The following is a 17,492-nucleotide window of genomic DNA, read 5'->3' as shown; positions in this document are numbered from 1 at the left end:
TAATGGCTGAATTTACATTTTGGGTGCATTACCCTTTTAACATCTTACCTAATATATTAAGTGTTTTGTTTATGGTTAAGCTGGAATGCAGATTTTTTGTCTTCCCCCTCTGGCAGTGAGAGCAATTACATAAGCACTGTCAGCGCATGCTGTTGACCTCGTCCATCTCCCTAACACCAAAGAGCACTCTCTTGAAGAGCATTTCTTTTTTATCCGGAGCGTTCACTCCAGAAGCTTTTCTTGGATGCTTCTTAGGATCCTCTGCCATAGCTTCTGCCACTGCTGCTCCATCACTATGGTCTTCCACTCTTTCTTTTTTTTAAATTCTTTACTTTAAACTGTCAACATACACGATATCATAAGAAAACTTCAGAATGACGAATATACAGATTAAAGGTCTGGTGTGTAGGATTTATTGGCCAACCCGTTCTCACTCCAAAGTCGTCGAAATCCAGCACTTCGGCATTGACTCCCAGCGCCAGACACCGACAAAATAAGCTGTCTTTTAACGTCAGCATGATACGCAGACGGTCGTTGTCATAGTTTAACTAGACTCACAAGTCAGTCTTTAGACGCTTTGCTTAACTAAAGACTGATGACTTTCTCCCTGATTTTGTGTTTACATGGGCAGATACAATTTCAGAGTTTAAAAAAACTCCCTACGTTGCAGAACCAATAGTAAATCCGCAGGGTGGTCCTTCGGTGGCTCGCTGAACTCTTGTGCTTGTAAACATAGTCTCACTAGAAACACGTACAAAATGGCTCAGCCGCGCTCGCAGAAAACTCCGTCAAAGTTAGTGGATGTTTGCGTTTGCGGCGACACATTCTCGCCAACTAAAAGAAACAAACATAATCTTTTACAAGGCCATGACTCATCCGTCCGGCCGGACTATAGAGGGAATCGCCTTGTTGTTTACAAATATTTCCAGGTAGAAAACCAGCAGAGCTTTTAGCTATGTATATATATACAGTACAGGCCAAAAGTTTGGACACACCTTCTCATTCAATGCATTTTCTTTATTTTCATGACTATTTACATTGTAGATTCTCACTGAAGGCATCAAAACTATGAATGAACACATGTGGAGTTATGTACTTAACAAAAAAAGGTGAAATAACTGAAAACATGTTTTATATTCTAGTTTCTTCAAAATAGCCACCCTTTGCTCTGATTACTGCTTTGCACACTCTTGGCATTCTCTCGATGAGCTTCAAGAGGTAGTCACCTGAAATGGTTTCCACTTCACAGGTGTGCCTTATCAGGGTTAATTAGTGGAATTTCTTGCTTTATCAATGGGGTGGGGACCATCAGTTGTGTTGTGCAGAAGTCAGGTTAATACACAGCCGACAGCCCTATTGGACAACTGTTAAAATTCATATTATGGCAAGAACCAATCAGCTAACTAAAGAAAAACGAGTGGCCATCATTACTTTAAGAAATGAAGGTCAGTCAGTCCGGAAAATTGCAAAAACTTTAAATGTGTCCCCAAGTGGAGTCGCAAAAACCATCAAGCGCTACAACGAAACTGGCGCACATGAGGACCGACCCAGGAAAGGAAGACCAAGAGTCACCTCTGCTTCTGAGGATAAGTTCATCCGAGTCACCAGCCTCAGAAATCGCAAGTTAACAGCAGCTCAGATCAGAGACCAGATGAATGCCACACAGAGTTCTAGCAGCAGACCCATCTCTAGAACAACTGTTAAGAGGAGACTGCGCCAATCAGGCCTTCATGGTCAAATAGCTGCTAGGAAACCACTGCTAAGGAGAGGCAACAAGGAGAAGAGATTTGTTTGGGCCAAGAAACACAAAGAATGGACATTAGACCAGTGGAAATCTGTGCTTTGGTCTGATGAGTCCAAATTTGAGATCTTTGGTTCCAACCGCCGTGTCTTTGTGAGACGCAGAAAAGGTGAACGGATGGATTCCACATGCCTGGTTCCCACTGTGAAGCATGGAGGAGGAGGTGTGATGGTGTGGGGGTGTTTTGCTGGTGACACTGTTGGGGATTTATTCAAAATTGAAGGCACACTGAACCAGCATGGCTACCACAGCATCCTGCAGCGACATGCCATCCCATCCGGTTTGCGTTTAGTTGGACGATCATTTATTTTTCAACAGGACAATGACCCCAAACACACCTCCAGGCTGTGTAAGGGCTATTTGACCAAGAAGGAGAGTGATGGAGTGCTGCGGCAGATGACCTGGCCTCCACAGTCACCGGACCTGAACCCAATCGAGATGGTTTGGGGTGAGCTGGACCGCAGAGTGAAGGCAAAGGGGCCAACAAGTGCTAAACACCTCTGGGAACTCCTTCAAGACTGTTGGAAAACCATTTCAGGTGACTACCTCTTGAAGCTCATGGAGAGAATGCCAAGAGTGTGCAAAGCAGTAATCAGAGCAAAAGGTGGCTATTTTGAAGAAACTAGAATATAAAACATGTTTTCAGTTATTTCACCTTTTTTTGTTAAGTACATAACTCCACATGTGTTCATTCATAGTTTTGATGCCTTCAGTGAGAATCTACAATGTAAATAGTCATGAAAATAAAGAAAACGTATTGAATGAGGAAGGTGTGTCCAAACTTTTGGCCTGTACTGTATATATATATATATATACACACACACATTTTTCACATCACTGTATCACCGTTTAGACTAATCCGATGTTTGTAAAGTCTATAAACACAATGATTGAACAAACATTACTATTTCTTAGCCGTTAACAGTGTCTGTAATAGGTAATAACTCATTAAACGGTCCGTGAAAAAAATATTTTTTCCAGCGGATATCTTAGTTACAACATGATTGAGCTAGCAAAGCAGTTTTGTGTTGCTATGTGTGGTATTTATTCAGTTTTGGGAAATCACGATGTCTAGAAAGCATCAGTGGCTGCAGCTGACAGGGACAGCTAACACTAGCAGCAAAGCTAACATCAGGACGTCATCTGTTAAAATCCTCCCGTTGTCGGATACGACATGAAACTACTCCAGTTAGCTCAATCATGTTGTAACTAAGACATCCGCTGGAAAAAATATTTTCTTCACGGATGAGCACACATTTGATAAAACAGAGTTAAGTCTCTCGGCATCCATTTTCAAGCTCTCTGTGTGTTTGTTTCCTTGCGGACGAGAAAAGGGGGAGCGCACATTTCCGAGAAGGCGTGTCCTTTTCAAAAATGCAAGAGGCGTTGCTTTGTTTGCTTTGTTGCCGGCCGTTATAGCATGATTAATAATTATTTACCTTTTACTAATTACCTTTTGTTAACTGTAAAATAACTATTGACTGAAGTTCATTTAACCATCAATTTACCAAGTGTTACCGATGTGTTTTTCTTTCTGAGGAACAAAGCAGGAATTGTAACCCGACTAAATTCCTTTTCGCAAGTCTGTCACTCATCAGCCTGCGTGCTGTGAACCTCAGATGACCTTTTCCCCACTGCCCCTTCAGAGCTGTGATGGAAAGATGTGTGAGAAATGTGTCTGAGTTGTTAACAACAACAGCGGCCATGACTGCTCAGCGACACAGAGAATTTCTACATTCGTAACTTCTTGAAATCCTGCACTTTGTACTGTGGATGCAGTAGGTCTGAAAGGAGGAGATTATTAAAAGTTTGTGAGTGCTTGTACGGGAGATGGAGAGAGAAGGATGATAGGTAGGTTCCTTCTTTTTCTGTCACAGATATTGGCTGTGAAACTGGACAGCTTTTGTTTCTCGTACTTTGTCCCAGATGCTTTTAACAGCTCGGTAAGAAAGTGTAAATGGAGGTGCAGAGAAATTCTTAATGGAGAATTTCAGATATCTCAAGAACAACAGATTTTCTTTGGAAACACAAACAGATTTCACAGGCTATGTGTGAAAAATGTAGTCATGCACACGTCCAAAAGGAAAGAGTGGGCAATTCTTGGTCCTCATGTGTGACATTTAATTAACTGTGAAGTGATATTTGATGTTGTTGTCACTGACTGTTTTGGATTTCTGAAGTGCAGCTTTGCATAATTAAGCCTTCATTAAAAAAAAAACAAAAGTTTTGATTATAAATTTCAGTTTATATTGCAATTTTTACCACTTCACATTCAACACTGCATGCACTCTCTATGTGTGGTCATTTGAGCCGTCAGATATTATTCAGTTTATTTGCATGTTTCATTTCAGCGTACCCTAAGTATGACATAATCATTCAGGAAAAGCAGCTTTACATTCATATTGCTCTCCTCCTTAGTTAATCCAGAGGCAAACATCACAGCATGGGTAGTTTGGAGTTCATGGTTGAGAGCAGCTAATAAATATGTTTATCCTCACTCTTCATAAAAGCTGCAGTCAGTCCCCTTCAGCCCCTCTCCCACAGCCGCATGGTTGATTAGTTATACAGTCACGAAAGAGGATTTACTCAAATGCATTAGATCAACTCTCTAGACGACGCTAGCGACTGAGGAACTATGAGTGCTCTCACCACTGAAAGTTTATCATGCCTTACCTCCCCTTCTAAATTAAATCTTATTTGACACAGTTATCATGCAAGAAAAACTTATTGACAGCCCTATGCTCTCTCTCACACAGGAACCAGTGAATTAATTTTTGCACATGAATGCATAATATATCATCTCGAGGAACAGGACGAGACAGATTGTCAGTCCTTATTTGTTACATTTCTAAACCTGAGAAGGCCACAGAGACAGAGACATGAGACATCACACCAAGTTCATGAGAAAGAGAGAGAAGTAAAGACCAGAACATTTAATTACAGACGAGACCTGTGTCGTTGACATCAATGATCATATTCAGTTTACACTAACTGGAAATAGTGTGAATGATTCGTCTTGTCTTACTATATAATGATGAAAACTCTGTTTGTGTGTGTGTGTCTGTTCCATGTTTTTCTCCTCACTGACTTGGTCAATCCATGTGAAATTTGGCACAGTGGTAGAGGGTCATGGGAGGATGCCAATGAAGCAATATTACATCAATTGGCCAAAGGGGGGCGCTATAGCAATCGATTGAAATTGCAAACTTTGAATGGGCATATCTCATGCCCCGTATGTCGTAGAGACATGAAACTTTGCACAGAGATGCCTCTCCTCATGAGGAACACATTTGCCCCAAGAACCCATAACTTCCGCTTATATAGATTTTCCGCCATTTTGAATTTTTTGAAAAACACTTCAACTTCTTCCTAGGAAGTTTGAGCGATCTGCATGAAAGTGGGTGAACATAATCTAGGGACCAATATCTAAAGTTCTCTCTTGGCAAAAGTTGGAAAACTTACTAAAACTGAGCTTCTATAAGGCAATGAATATTGCGGAGGGCGTGGCTCATCACATAAAGGTGTATAACATCTCAAGGGTTTCACCCATCACCACGCAACTTTGTAGGCATATGACCACACATAATCTGAGGGGACCCCTCCATTATTGACCCCATCAAACAAAATGGGGGCGCTAGAGAGCTCATTTCTTATCTAGGCCTAACCGCCATATGGATTTTTACTAAACTTGGTAGATATGTAGAACAGGACGCCTCAAGGTGACTGGAGAAATTTAACTCTAATTGGCAACTGGGTGGCGCTATAACAACAGAAAAATGCTTCAAAATGGCTAAAATGCGACCGATCGCTGTGGCTCCCCCTGTGGACCAATGTTTTCTAATTTTTGGTATGACTAAGTCATGGTATGGTATGCTGTACATAATCACAGAAACTGTCAGTGTGTCATTCTGTCAGTCAGTCATTCTGTCTGTCCCACGTTTTTCTACTCACTGACGTGGTCAATCTATGTGAAACTGCACATAGACATTGAGGATTGGCATAGGAAGAAGGTGACAAAGCTACCAATGGCTATGGACTAGTTTAAAGCTAATATAGGAGATCAAACAGGCAGGTAGGGAAACAAACACAGAGCACACACAGCATGCTGCATGCATTAGCATTTTTTCACTCCTTACAGTAATAGCAATTTTCTGTCTCATGTCATATGCTCTTGACATTTTCAATACGCACAAAGCAAAATATTTGCATATATATTAAAAACATCTTATGAAAGAAGAGAACCTTACAAAATACAAAAAGTATAAACTACAAAAGCCATAAAGTAACCAAATTTGCAAAACATCACAATCTGTATTGTGTAGCCACAGTTAAAAATGTGTTTCCCACTGCACATAGTCTCTGCTGCACTACAACTCCACCACAAAGCAACATTTGGACAGTTCAAGGTGTGTAGCTATAGGTTCCATAGGTGATGTGGTAAACAGGTGAATGAGAGTTGCATTTTTATTTGCTTGAAATTTGTCTTGCAGCAATATAGCAATAAGGAGGAGCAGATAAATGGGTGTTGCATTAAGAGGACTTATCGTGTGGCTTGCAGTGTATACACGGTGCACTTAGCCAAGAGAAGAGTCTGACAGAAGATGAGAGCAGAAGAGAAGAAGGGGAAAAAATCAGCCCGTCTCTGGCAAGGTGAGCGAGCTGGGCTGCTCCTCGCTGACCCTGACTACTGAGAGTTGGCTGGTGCTAGTGCTTTGAGTTTGGACCTGCTCAGAGACTGTCTGTACTGCAGAAGCATCTGGGGCAGCTGGAAGAAAAGAAGTGAGGAAGAGAAGAGAAGAGAAGAAAAGAAAAGAAAAGAAAAGAGAAGAGAAGAGAAGAAAAGAAAAGAAAAGAAAAGAAAAGAAAAGAGAAGAGAAGAGAAGAGAGAAATTTAGTAACAGAGCGTAAAACAGAGCAGAAGAATTGAAACAAGTGCAGCAGTTATATGTGAGATGAAAAGAGACCATTAAGAATTTAAGAAATCAAAACTGCCCTACAAAATATGTCATGTAAAAACACAGCAGTCGTAATCATAATACGGGACTACAACAGCAAAGAGTCATGTACTGTAAAATCCTGTAGATTTGAAAAACAAATTCTGGTATAACACACTTCTCTGCCCATAGATAGAGACCTAAATCCAAACTGAAGTTCTCCACCCACAGAGAGCTCGACTCACCAAAGTTATTTCTCCTGCTTTTCAGATCTCTCTATCTATTTATCACTGGGGTGTGATTTTGTGTAACTCAATCACAGATTGTTTCCAGGGGGCACAATGTTCTCTTTGTAGTTTCTTAATGTCACAGGACTTTGCTGTATGAAACTGTTTTTAATAATCATCTACCACTGGGAACCACCAGCATTCCCTTACAGCTTCAAACAAGTATTAAATGGATGGTGCCCCAAGAGAAACCAAGCAGAACCGATCCAGGGATAATGCCACAGTCGGCATCTGGCTTTATATTACCACTTGATCCACAATAATCATATTAATATTACAAGGATGTTAGAGAGGTACTTACATCCTGGGATCTCAGTCAGCTCATTCAGAGGTGGCACTGTCTCTAATGTGTTGGCGTATTTTTTGGCGGCCTGTCTCTGCGCGTGCCGTGCCTCTATTTCCTTTTTGGTTCTCGGGATTCGACATTTGAAAATACAACACAGAGTGATAACTGAAAGAGAGGGGGGGAAACAGGGACATGATGAGTTTATAGGAATATTAGCATGTGTTAATAACTGTAAACATGTACACACATTTAGGAACCAAGTTATGACCAGGGGACCTATATTAGCCAATATTAGCTTGCTAACATGGTGAAAATGATAAATGGTAAACCTGATAAAAATCCACATGCTATAGCAATGTCATTGTGAGCAGTATGTTAGCACGCAGATGTTAGCATTGAGCTCAAAGCACATCTGTGCCTCAGTTCAGACCAAGCGACAACCTCTGTGGCTGAAAAATGAAGCCACAGCAGTTCTTCGAATGGACACTTGAGGCCGGCTCTGGAAGCGAGTCAAACCCCACAGACCCCCATGTTACAATGCCCAACTTTACAGCAGAAATAAACATGTTTACAGCCTGGTACAACAACCAGTTTTGGCCTCTGATGCTAATTTTGAAATTGACAACTATTAAAGGGTAACTTCGGTATTTTTCAACCTGGGCCCTATTTCCCCATGTGTATGTGTGCGTATGATTCATGGGTACAACTCGTTCTAAAATTGGTTCAGTATTGAGGGAGGCGGATGCAGCCGGGAGCCGCGAGGTAGATATGGGGGCAAATGCGTCCCGTATAAGTTTGCACATTAAAAGTGCTTTTTTTCACCACTGACTGGTTCAGATCGCCAGTGTTATCTCTGTAAATAGCATACTAAGCGTTTCGAACATTGTTTATATAACATTACCTCCACTGTGTCTGTAGCTCTCTCTACTTGTGGGACAGCCGTTTTCTTGAGGAAGAGGTGTTTCGGGATTGGATGTCTTCTCTTCTTCAGCTGGCAGTAGTCATCTTGGGAGAAGTGAGCACTGTAGACCCGATGGTCTGCAAGGCGCAATGTCTGAACGGGAGTGTTAGCATCCATTTGTAGCACAACTAGCCACAACTTCAGCATCTCGCCGTCCGACAAAGGCAGCCTATGAAAGCTGTACAGGGTGTTGCGCGACATCCTGTTCTTGCAATTCAGATAAGCACAAACACAAACCATTGTTTTCAATTGATGCAGTAAAACTCTCAGCTGTACTCCGGGACAACCAGCGCCACTCTGAGCGGCGCTCAGCATGGCTCCTCTGTTTTCTTCCAGCAACAAGCAAAGCTCTCGCGAGATGACGTCACAGCCAGGAGGAGGCGAAGGGTAAGGGAAACGCTTAGTATGTTATTTACAGAGATAGCACTGGCGATCTGAACCGGTCAGTGTAAAAAAAAAAGCACTTTTAATGCACAAACTTATACGGGATGCATTTGCCCCCATATCTACCTTGCAGCTGCCGGCTGCATCCGCCTCCCTCAATACCGAACCAATTTTAGAACGAATTGTACCTATGAATCATACGCACATATACACATGGGGAAATAGGGCCCAGGTTGAAAAATACCAAAGTTATCCTTTAAGGGTGGCCAGCTCCTTAGGCAGATCCACCCCTTGGTCTTCCACAGTAAGGCTGCAACGATTAGTCGACTAATCGATGACTAATCGACTATTAAAATAATCAGTGACTATTTAAGTAGTCGACTAATTGGTTTGAGTCATTTTTCACAGAAAAGTACTATAAAAGTACCCCAAAATACTCTTATTGCAGCTTGTTACGTTCAGATATTGGCAGCTTTACACACTCTCCCATGACAGTGAACTAAAACCCTTTGGCGTGAGTACGAAACAAGACATTAGATGAGTTTGAGAGAGACAGACCGACATTTTTCACCATTTCAACACATTTTTCGATAAAATGATTAGTCGACTAATCAAAGAAATAATCGACAGATTAATCGACAATGAAAATAATCGTTAGTCGCAGCCTATTCCACAGTGCCAGCCTCCTGCCCGAATATGACCACTTCTGGCTCCAAAAAACCAAGATGGCGATGGCCATAATGCCAAACTCTAACCTTCAAAACAGCAGGTCATAAACCAATGGGTGACGTTGCAGTAGCTACCTCCATTATTTTTACAGTCTATGGTAACGACGCTCATAGCTGGTAGCATGGCTGGTTCCCACTGGGCACGGAAGCCCCACAGAGCACACCAATTTTCGGCGCCCATGGTAGCCAATCAGGCTGCTCACACTGAACAGGTTGCGGCCCAGGACATCGCGTCCAGCTCACAATCTGCACCGATAGATTCAGCGTCTAGACAATTTTTTCCGTGAGCTACAAGCAAATCTTTTCCGCTTTTCCACCCCGACCAGGATACAATTCTCTGATATAGCAACACTTATTGTGACCATGTTTAAAGATATTGAACATTGTGCAAAATATAATCAGTCAGCAGCTTCAGTTCAAAAGAATCTGTGTCAGGATATGTTTGGATAAATGCACATGTAATGACAGCGAGAAGTAGACTGGGTAAATGTGTTAAAAACTGAGACGTTTAAATTGCATTTATTGTTCTTAAGACATCTCAGGATGTTGAGCTGTTTTGTAAAAGGATGGACGTCTACAGAATGTACTTTTAGTTCTTTACACACACAGAAAAAGGAAAATATCAGAGCTGATTGTACTTATAGGTTGTTGTGTGATGGTTTTATTGGTCCGGCCCATCTGAGATCAAACTGGGCTGTGTGTGGCCCATGAACTAAAATTAGTTTGACACCCCTGATTTATCATATAAATTATCTGATTATTCTAAATTATACAATATGCATCCCACGCTTGATTATTCCACATATTTGTCAGTGTGAACATGGTATTAGTCTTGTTAAAATGCAGTTTGTCAGCCCTTTGAAAAACCAGACCTATTTACCTATTTGTGTTGGCATTAAACCAGAAAACTAAGAGGAGTATGGGTCAAAAACTATGTAAATAAAACCAAAACTATCAGCGTGGCTGGATATTACGACAAGCACAATTTGCATACAGTGAGTTTCTCTTTGCTTGCTCTACAATTTCTATGACTCACTGCTGGAAACAAAAAAGCCTTCCCTGTCTTTCCTGACATAATATCAGTCATTATTACTAATCACACTTTGCTTGACGATCATAGTGCGGACACATAAATTGCATGCATCGACATCTCTGGCCTGCAGGTATTGCTAAAAATTGCAGTCTGTTTGATGAATGGTTTGTGGAGATGTCAGTAAAGTGATTTCATGAACTGTACTGACCAACTGCTAAAACAAACACAGAAAAGATGGCGATGACCTGCCATAACCGCAGCCCCCAGAAAACAACAGTCTCTGAGTTGACGGGGTCCGGCTTCTTCGGGGGATCTGTGGGTAAAAGCTGCGGAAACAAAGAGAGAATGGGTTTTTTTTTTAGGTATCTGTGCTAAAAAAAACTTCACAAACAGGTTTAACAGCACAGAGAAAACCTTAAGCTCCATAGCAACTTCAGGTAATGTCATGTAATGTGTCAGTAAAGTAACTCATGTAAGGCTTTTGATGACTTGAAGTAAAAGTAATTGATGTTTTGGATCTAATATACATTAAAGTCATACATTAAAGAAATGCAGATATACGTAGAAGAAGAGTTTGAAGTCATTTAAAGGTCACGGGTTCCCTGATCATCAGTTATCACCAGTTAAGTATCTCATGACCGGTAATTTCAGTCTTTTTTAAGCACAAGCATGCGTCTGACAACCTCACTTTTCATTCTGAACTCTGCCAAGGTCATTTCCATGATTCCCTATCTAATTATTTAGATTTATGACATTTAACTGAGCTGACATACACTTCCTGACAGAGGTACTTTAAGAAACAACCACAGAACTGACTTTTTTTTTTTTTTCACTTTTCCAAGGCATTTGGCAAAATGTTGAAAAACAAAAGGTCTGGATGCAAAGGGCTTCAGCGTTTCTTCAGCCAAGAAAACAACAACACCCACATAACCTGTGGGTTTCTGTGGCTCTGTCTCCACCTGAATCTCCTCGACACAAACAAACGCTGAGGTCTGTAAACATGACCGACATGAGACCGTGCAGACAGAGAAGGCTGGTTTCAAAACTTCTCCATTTTCTTTGAACTTTCCCCAGTGGTCTTAAAGGGAAATTTCGGTTTATTTCAACCCAGCAAATGTAATAAGTGTCCATTTTCCCGATCCATCGCTCATCAGTTTATGGACTAAAGTATAGCGTTTCCAACACAACCTTGTATCATCCAGTCAAGTAATCGATACACAGTCAACAAGGAGAAATCCTCACAATGATTCTATCAGGGACCTGATGCTTTGAATGCTCCGCTGGCTCTGGCAGAGGAGTGATCCAAGCCATCGATCTACTCTCACATAAACACAAACACAGTTTTTATACTCATAGTTCCCAGCCCCCTGCTCTGGAGAAAAGTGTTCTGAAATGCAATATATTTTTGTGCAGCAGAAAGTAAGGACATTTAAAGGCAAATTTCGGTTTATTTCAACCTGTCTCCCATCATCCTAAATTTGTTTCAAGTGACTAGTGACATAAAAATAATAGTTAGCATGTTAGCCGTTAGCCTAGATACAGCCGGGGCGCATAGTAGCATCAGACCTGTTAAAACGTAAGTGAACGGGCAACCTTCAAGTGCAAAGTTAGTCCACTAAACAAGCTTTTTTTCCACAAAGACCGCCTCATATCGTTAGGATAAATGTCAGAGAACATATAGAAAATGACATGTAAACGTGTTGTCTTACCTGACCAGTGTGGTGCCATGTGGTGTCTGGCAAAAAGTGAGCCATTATTCTATAAATCTTTCATAAAATAAATGAATGAACTTTTCAGTCTACTGTCCAGTTCTGCCTTCCAGCTGTTGCTGCTTGTTCTCGCGAGATTTCAGGCACGGTATGAGATCGCTGCTTGTTCTCGCGATATTTTGGCCGCGCTTTGGAAAGCAGAGCTAGATGGTAAACAAACATGGCAGCACACCGGTAAGGTAAGACAACACGTTTACATGTCGTTTTCTATATGTTCTCTGACATTTATCCTAACGATATGAGGCGGTCTTTGTGGAAAAAAGCTTGTTTAGTGGACTAACTTTGCACTTGAAGATTGCCCGTTCACTTACGTTTTAACAGGTCTGATGCTACTATGCGCCCCGGCTGTATCTAGGCTAACGGCTAACATGCTAACTATTATTTTTATGTCACTAGTCACTTGAAACAAATTTAGGATGATGGGAGACAGGTTGAAATAAACCGAAATTTGCCTTTAAATGTCCTTACTTTCTGCTGCACAAAAATATATTGCATTTCAGAACACTTTTCTCCAGAGCAGGGGGCTGGGAACTATGAGTATAAAAACTGTGTTTGTGTTTATGTGAGAGTAGATCGATGGCTTGGATCACTCCTCTGCCAGAGCCAGCGGAGCATTCAAAGCATCAGGTCCCTGATAGAATCATTGTGAGGATTTCTCCTTGTTGACTGTGTATCGATTACTTGACTGGATGATACAAGGTTGTGTTGGAAACGTTATACTTTAGTCCATAAACTGATGAGCGATGGATCGGGAAAATGGACACTTATTACATTTGCTGCCTTTGCTGATAACACCATTATGTGGTGAAATTGAAATCGTTCTAAAAGTAAGCCCAGGCTGTGATACGGACACTACAGGACAGAGGCAGAGGATGAGAAGTGACACTGAATGGTTTTGTTTTGGTAGAAATGAACTAAAATACTAAGATAAAATATGACAAGTACCAATATTAAAGTTGATTTTGTCCAAAATGTTTTACAGTATAATATAGTAAACACTGCATGTAGCTTTCAGTCAGCGTTTCAGGAGAATATGTCTTTGAATTCATGTGAAAGTCACCAAATAAAAAATCAGAAGTGGAATCAGTAATTCAAACTCAGACTCAATCCTGTCATAATCCTGGGTTTGTTTATTTATTTCCTGTTATTCCATGGACTTTGTTTTTAGTTTTCTGCTTGTGTCCCTTGTTTAATGTTACTCATTCATGTTTAATCTGCTTCCTGTTTTATTTTGTAGATTCTCTCCTCATGTGTCATGTCTGCTTTTACTTCCTGTCTTTGTGTGTTTTCCCGCCTGTTTTCTATCACACCTGTCTCGTTAGTCCTTCCCTGTTCCCAAAGTCTTTCCCTCACAGCTGTTCTGTTTTAGTCGTGATTGCTCCACCCTAGTGTTCCATCCACACCCTTGATGTTAGCCAATCTCCATTTCCCTCCTTTTGCCCGTGTCTTCCTACTGCAGCTGTGTCTCGTTCTTGTGATGAGTTTTCTGTGTATATATACCTGTGTGTGTACCTGCTTTCATTTGGACTTTCAGTGATCTGCTGAATCTGGATGTTTTCTATCAGCTGTATTAAAGCTTGCTTTTTGTTAAAACCTCAACTGGCCTGTTAGTCTGCATTTGGGTCCTCCTTGAACCGCTGTGTGACACAATCCTACAAGTCTTTGAGCCTCAGATCCTCAGGCAGGGCTCGTTGGCTGTTCCTCAGTCCAGCTCAAACTAAAGGTGACCGGGCTTTTTCAGTCAAGGCCCCTCAGCTCTGGAGCTCCCTGCCTGAGGATCTGAGGCTCCCTGAATTAGCAGCCCCTTTTAAACTGCCAGATTTTCCCTGAATGTTGGGCCGTTTTGCCGGCAAGCTGCAATCATTTATACACACAGAGGCAGTTTGGCCAGTTGATCCGAGGTGCCCAATTTCCCGCCTCGTAGGGTAGACATATTGGAGGAACCCTTTTAGTTTAAACAGATGGAGGCGGCCTTCCGCAATGGGAGGGGCTGTTGATGACTTGTGGGAGGAGCTGTTGATGACGCCGCACGTGCGACCCACTGGCGTTGGATAAACAGGAAACAGCTGATAGCAGGAATTAGCGAGCAGCTAGTAGCAAGAGGGAAACACAAACCTGACACACTGTAAAGATGAGCAACTGGGGAGACAAGGAATTGCGTGCCCTCCTTGTCCTCGCAAACGAAGAGGCCATTAACCGTCAGATGACGGGGACGGTGAAGAACGGGCCGACTTATGAGAGAATCACCAAAGGACTGACCAGCCGTGGCTTCCCTCCCACGTCACTGTTTACGTCACATGCTGAGCTACATGTTTTGTTACTTGCTCACGCCCCCCATTGAACGAAAAAGGCGCATTCTGTATAAACAAAAGTAGGTAGGCGGCATTTTGCTGCACTCCCCGATTTTGTTTTTATACTGCCAATGCTGAAAAAAGACTGATTGGGCTTTCCTGCAAATTTGCACAATTCATGTTTAAAAAGGGCTACTGACATCTTTAAATCGCTTCCTAAAACGTATCTGTTCAATAAAGCCTTTTTTTAATTTCAGCACACTGCTTATTTTATATATGTCTCATTTGATTATTTTTATTGGTTTTATCTTGTGTTGTCAGCGGTTATTATATTTAATTTTTTATTACTCTAATTGTTTGATTTGCTGTACTTTAATGCAATATATAGGGCAATTATTTGCCACCTTTGCTTATCTGCTTGATGGTATTTTATCTTTATTTTATTTTTTGTTCTTTGTATTTTATTAAAATTGCCTCATTTTATTTGCTTGAATTCTGTATTTTAAATCCTGGATCAACCATGTAAAGCACTTTAACTTTGTTTTGAAAAGTGCTTTATAAATAAAGTTTATTATTTCATAATCTGAGTACAACCAATGAGATTTGCTTTGACCTTGAAAAACTTAGTTGAACCATCTTAATTTGTGTTGATATTTAGAGGTCAAACTGTTTTACTTAAGATATTCTAAATTATTTAAATTCTATCCTACTCAAAAATGTCATGTTTTGGATTTTGACAAGCTTCTTAAAATATAAAATAAGTCGTCAGCTGAGTAAAATGTGTTAATGAAACAAATGTAATTTTTTAATGCTGAAACACGTCATTATTTTAAGCGTTATCCACTAACTCCATGAATAATATTTTAGAGTGTGTGCGGACTTATTTTTTTTACTTTGCCAGCTGTTTCTTTAGTCCAGCACCCACTCCACTGGACATTAGGATGTGCATGTCTTTTGTACTGTTTTGAAAGTCCCCAAATATTAAGACAAGCTTTGTATTCGCACCTTTTCCAACATCTGTTATTTTTAATTTTGTGTCATGTGAGACTCTCAGCACCGGGGCAACAGGACCTGTTTTTGCTGTTTCAGATCTAATTGGCTTCATCAATGAGCCAACATGTGATATGTGACAGAACGAACCGTCTTCAGGAGCTTTTATCCTGTTTGTGAGCTGTTGAGGACACGAGACGGGCCGTGATCTTAAACAAAGACAAAAGAAGGTCTGAATGAGTTTACACTTGTGTTTGTGCGACTCCCACAGAAAGGATTAGTCTTGATGGGGATATTTAGCATGCTGCTCTTAAATAATAACAATTTTTGCTTCAAAAGTGATTATATAATGCTAAGTCCTTTCCTCTGGGGCATTTCATGGGGCAGGATTAGTGGCTGTAAGCCGCGAGTTTTCTTCTGGTAGAACAAACAACACAAACTGAAGAGATTACTGACCTCAAGTCACCTCATGTTCATCCTTACACAGACCCACATTCATGACAGATTTTTGTTTGTTCGATGGTTGGTTGGTAAGTTTGATCGTTACGTATTCAAAAGCATATTTGGATATTTTTTCCCCCGAGTAAGTTTTTCTAAGAAGATCCTTTAGGGACTAATCAAGGAAGATTAGTATAATGGAATGAAGGATTAATGTCTAAAAATAGGAAAATCAGCATTGGGAAACAGGTCTAGTTATGCCACATATTAGCAAAGGGCCGATTACAATTACACTGACTTACAAAAGGACATCCTGTAACAAAGAATATGTGCAACTTTGTGCCGTGCCTTCAGTAGATTCTTTTTCCTGATGTTTGAAACAAAGTTTTTAAACTGCCGTCACTGGCTGACACCTGCAGGTGCTGATCTTTCCGCAGTGCAAATAGCGCAGACATATTTATTCATTAAACATCTTCAGCTCTCAACTCAAGCTTCACTTTCTCACTTTCTGAACACTCTGAATTCCTCCTCGGAGCAGCCAGAGGGAGGATGTTTCTAGAAGTTTTGTGTGCTCGCTCTGGCCCTCCATAATAAGATCAAGATGTCACATGTCAAAACAGGGTTATATTTGTATAAATATCAATAAATATAAACACTATTAACTGTTTCCTTCTTGTGACTGGAATGTTAGCAATAGGATGACTCAAAATTCACTTTCCATCATAAAGGACTGTTTTGTCAGATTGTCAGGATATTAAAATGGCATGTAGTCATGCTTCTACACAACGTACAGTATAGAAGTAAAATGCTTATTTTCCAGAAGCAGAATTGTTTTATTACTAAACATAATGGATTTCAGCTGCTTTTTGTAGTCGCATCATTGTGGTAGTCATATTCTCTGTAATGTAACCCTCTCCTCTTCAGCCCAAAAGCACAAAAACAACTTGTCATACCAGGATTCGTCATAGTCACCCTCCTTTTTGCACCCATATAAACACATGTGGCTTGGCTTTTCATGCAAGACCACACAATATATCAAGTTTCTACACAATGCTCGCTTGCTCCTCATCAACTCTGGCGACCAAACAACAAGTAAGAATCACATAACGCTACCTTTTAAATGGCAGAACACCTGCACCTGTCACAGAGGAATACTTAGGATATTCCTGAGAGGAACCTGTGGAGGACATGGTGGTGTATCAGGCTCTTACCTCAGGATCCGGGACCTGGGAGGACACCGAGGACAAGCACTGAGACAGCAGCACTGCTCCCCAGCCCCGCAGCAGGAGCTGGGGTGGACACACAGGCTGATCCCCAACCATTCTCTCCCCCTCTTTCGCCCTGCAGCCACCCTGCCCCCTCTTCCTCTGCCTCTTCCTCTCTTCTTCTTTCTCTCTGTCTGCCTGCCTGCCTGCGCTGGCGCCGTATAGAGGACAGGACCACAATGGCCCTGGGTGATTAATGTTGACTATGGTGCTGACGGCTTCCTCTCATCCACAGTTGTCTGCCTCTCTTCTCCCCTGTCTCTTGCCTTTCTCCCACAACACTGCAGAAACACCAAAGACAAACTGGCAGTCACCACTGCATGCA

The 17,492-nt window shown here is 41.3% G+C and overlaps 1 protein-coding gene across 1 annotated transcript in view; it reads right to left on the bottom strand.

The window, feature by feature from the left end:
* The window catches only part of tmie (transmembrane inner ear), a 24,817-nt gene extending 7,325 nt beyond the window's left edge, over positions 1 to 17,492 (bottom strand). The window contains exons 1-3 of the mRNA XM_033651062.2: positions 17,114 to 17,492; positions 10,623 to 10,740; positions 7,324 to 7,473 (exon numbers count right to left, since the gene is read on the bottom strand). Of these exons, the coding sequence (XP_033506953.1) occupies positions 7,324 to 7,473; positions 10,623 to 10,740; positions 17,114 to 17,224 (379 nt within the window). The 5' untranslated portion in view covers positions 17,225 to 17,492. The remainder of the gene's footprint in view (positions 1 to 7,323; positions 7,474 to 10,622; positions 10,741 to 17,113) is intronic.

Source organism: Epinephelus lanceolatus, chromosome 12 (genome assembly GCF_041903045.1).
Source record: "Epinephelus lanceolatus isolate andai-2023 chromosome 12, ASM4190304v1, whole genome shotgun sequence".
NCBI classification, from domain to species: domain Eukaryota; kingdom Metazoa; phylum Chordata; class Actinopteri; order Perciformes; family Serranidae; genus Epinephelus; species Epinephelus lanceolatus.
The sequence above is the reverse complement of the archived record's forward strand: the minus strand, read 5'-3'. Positions and strand labels throughout refer to the sequence as shown.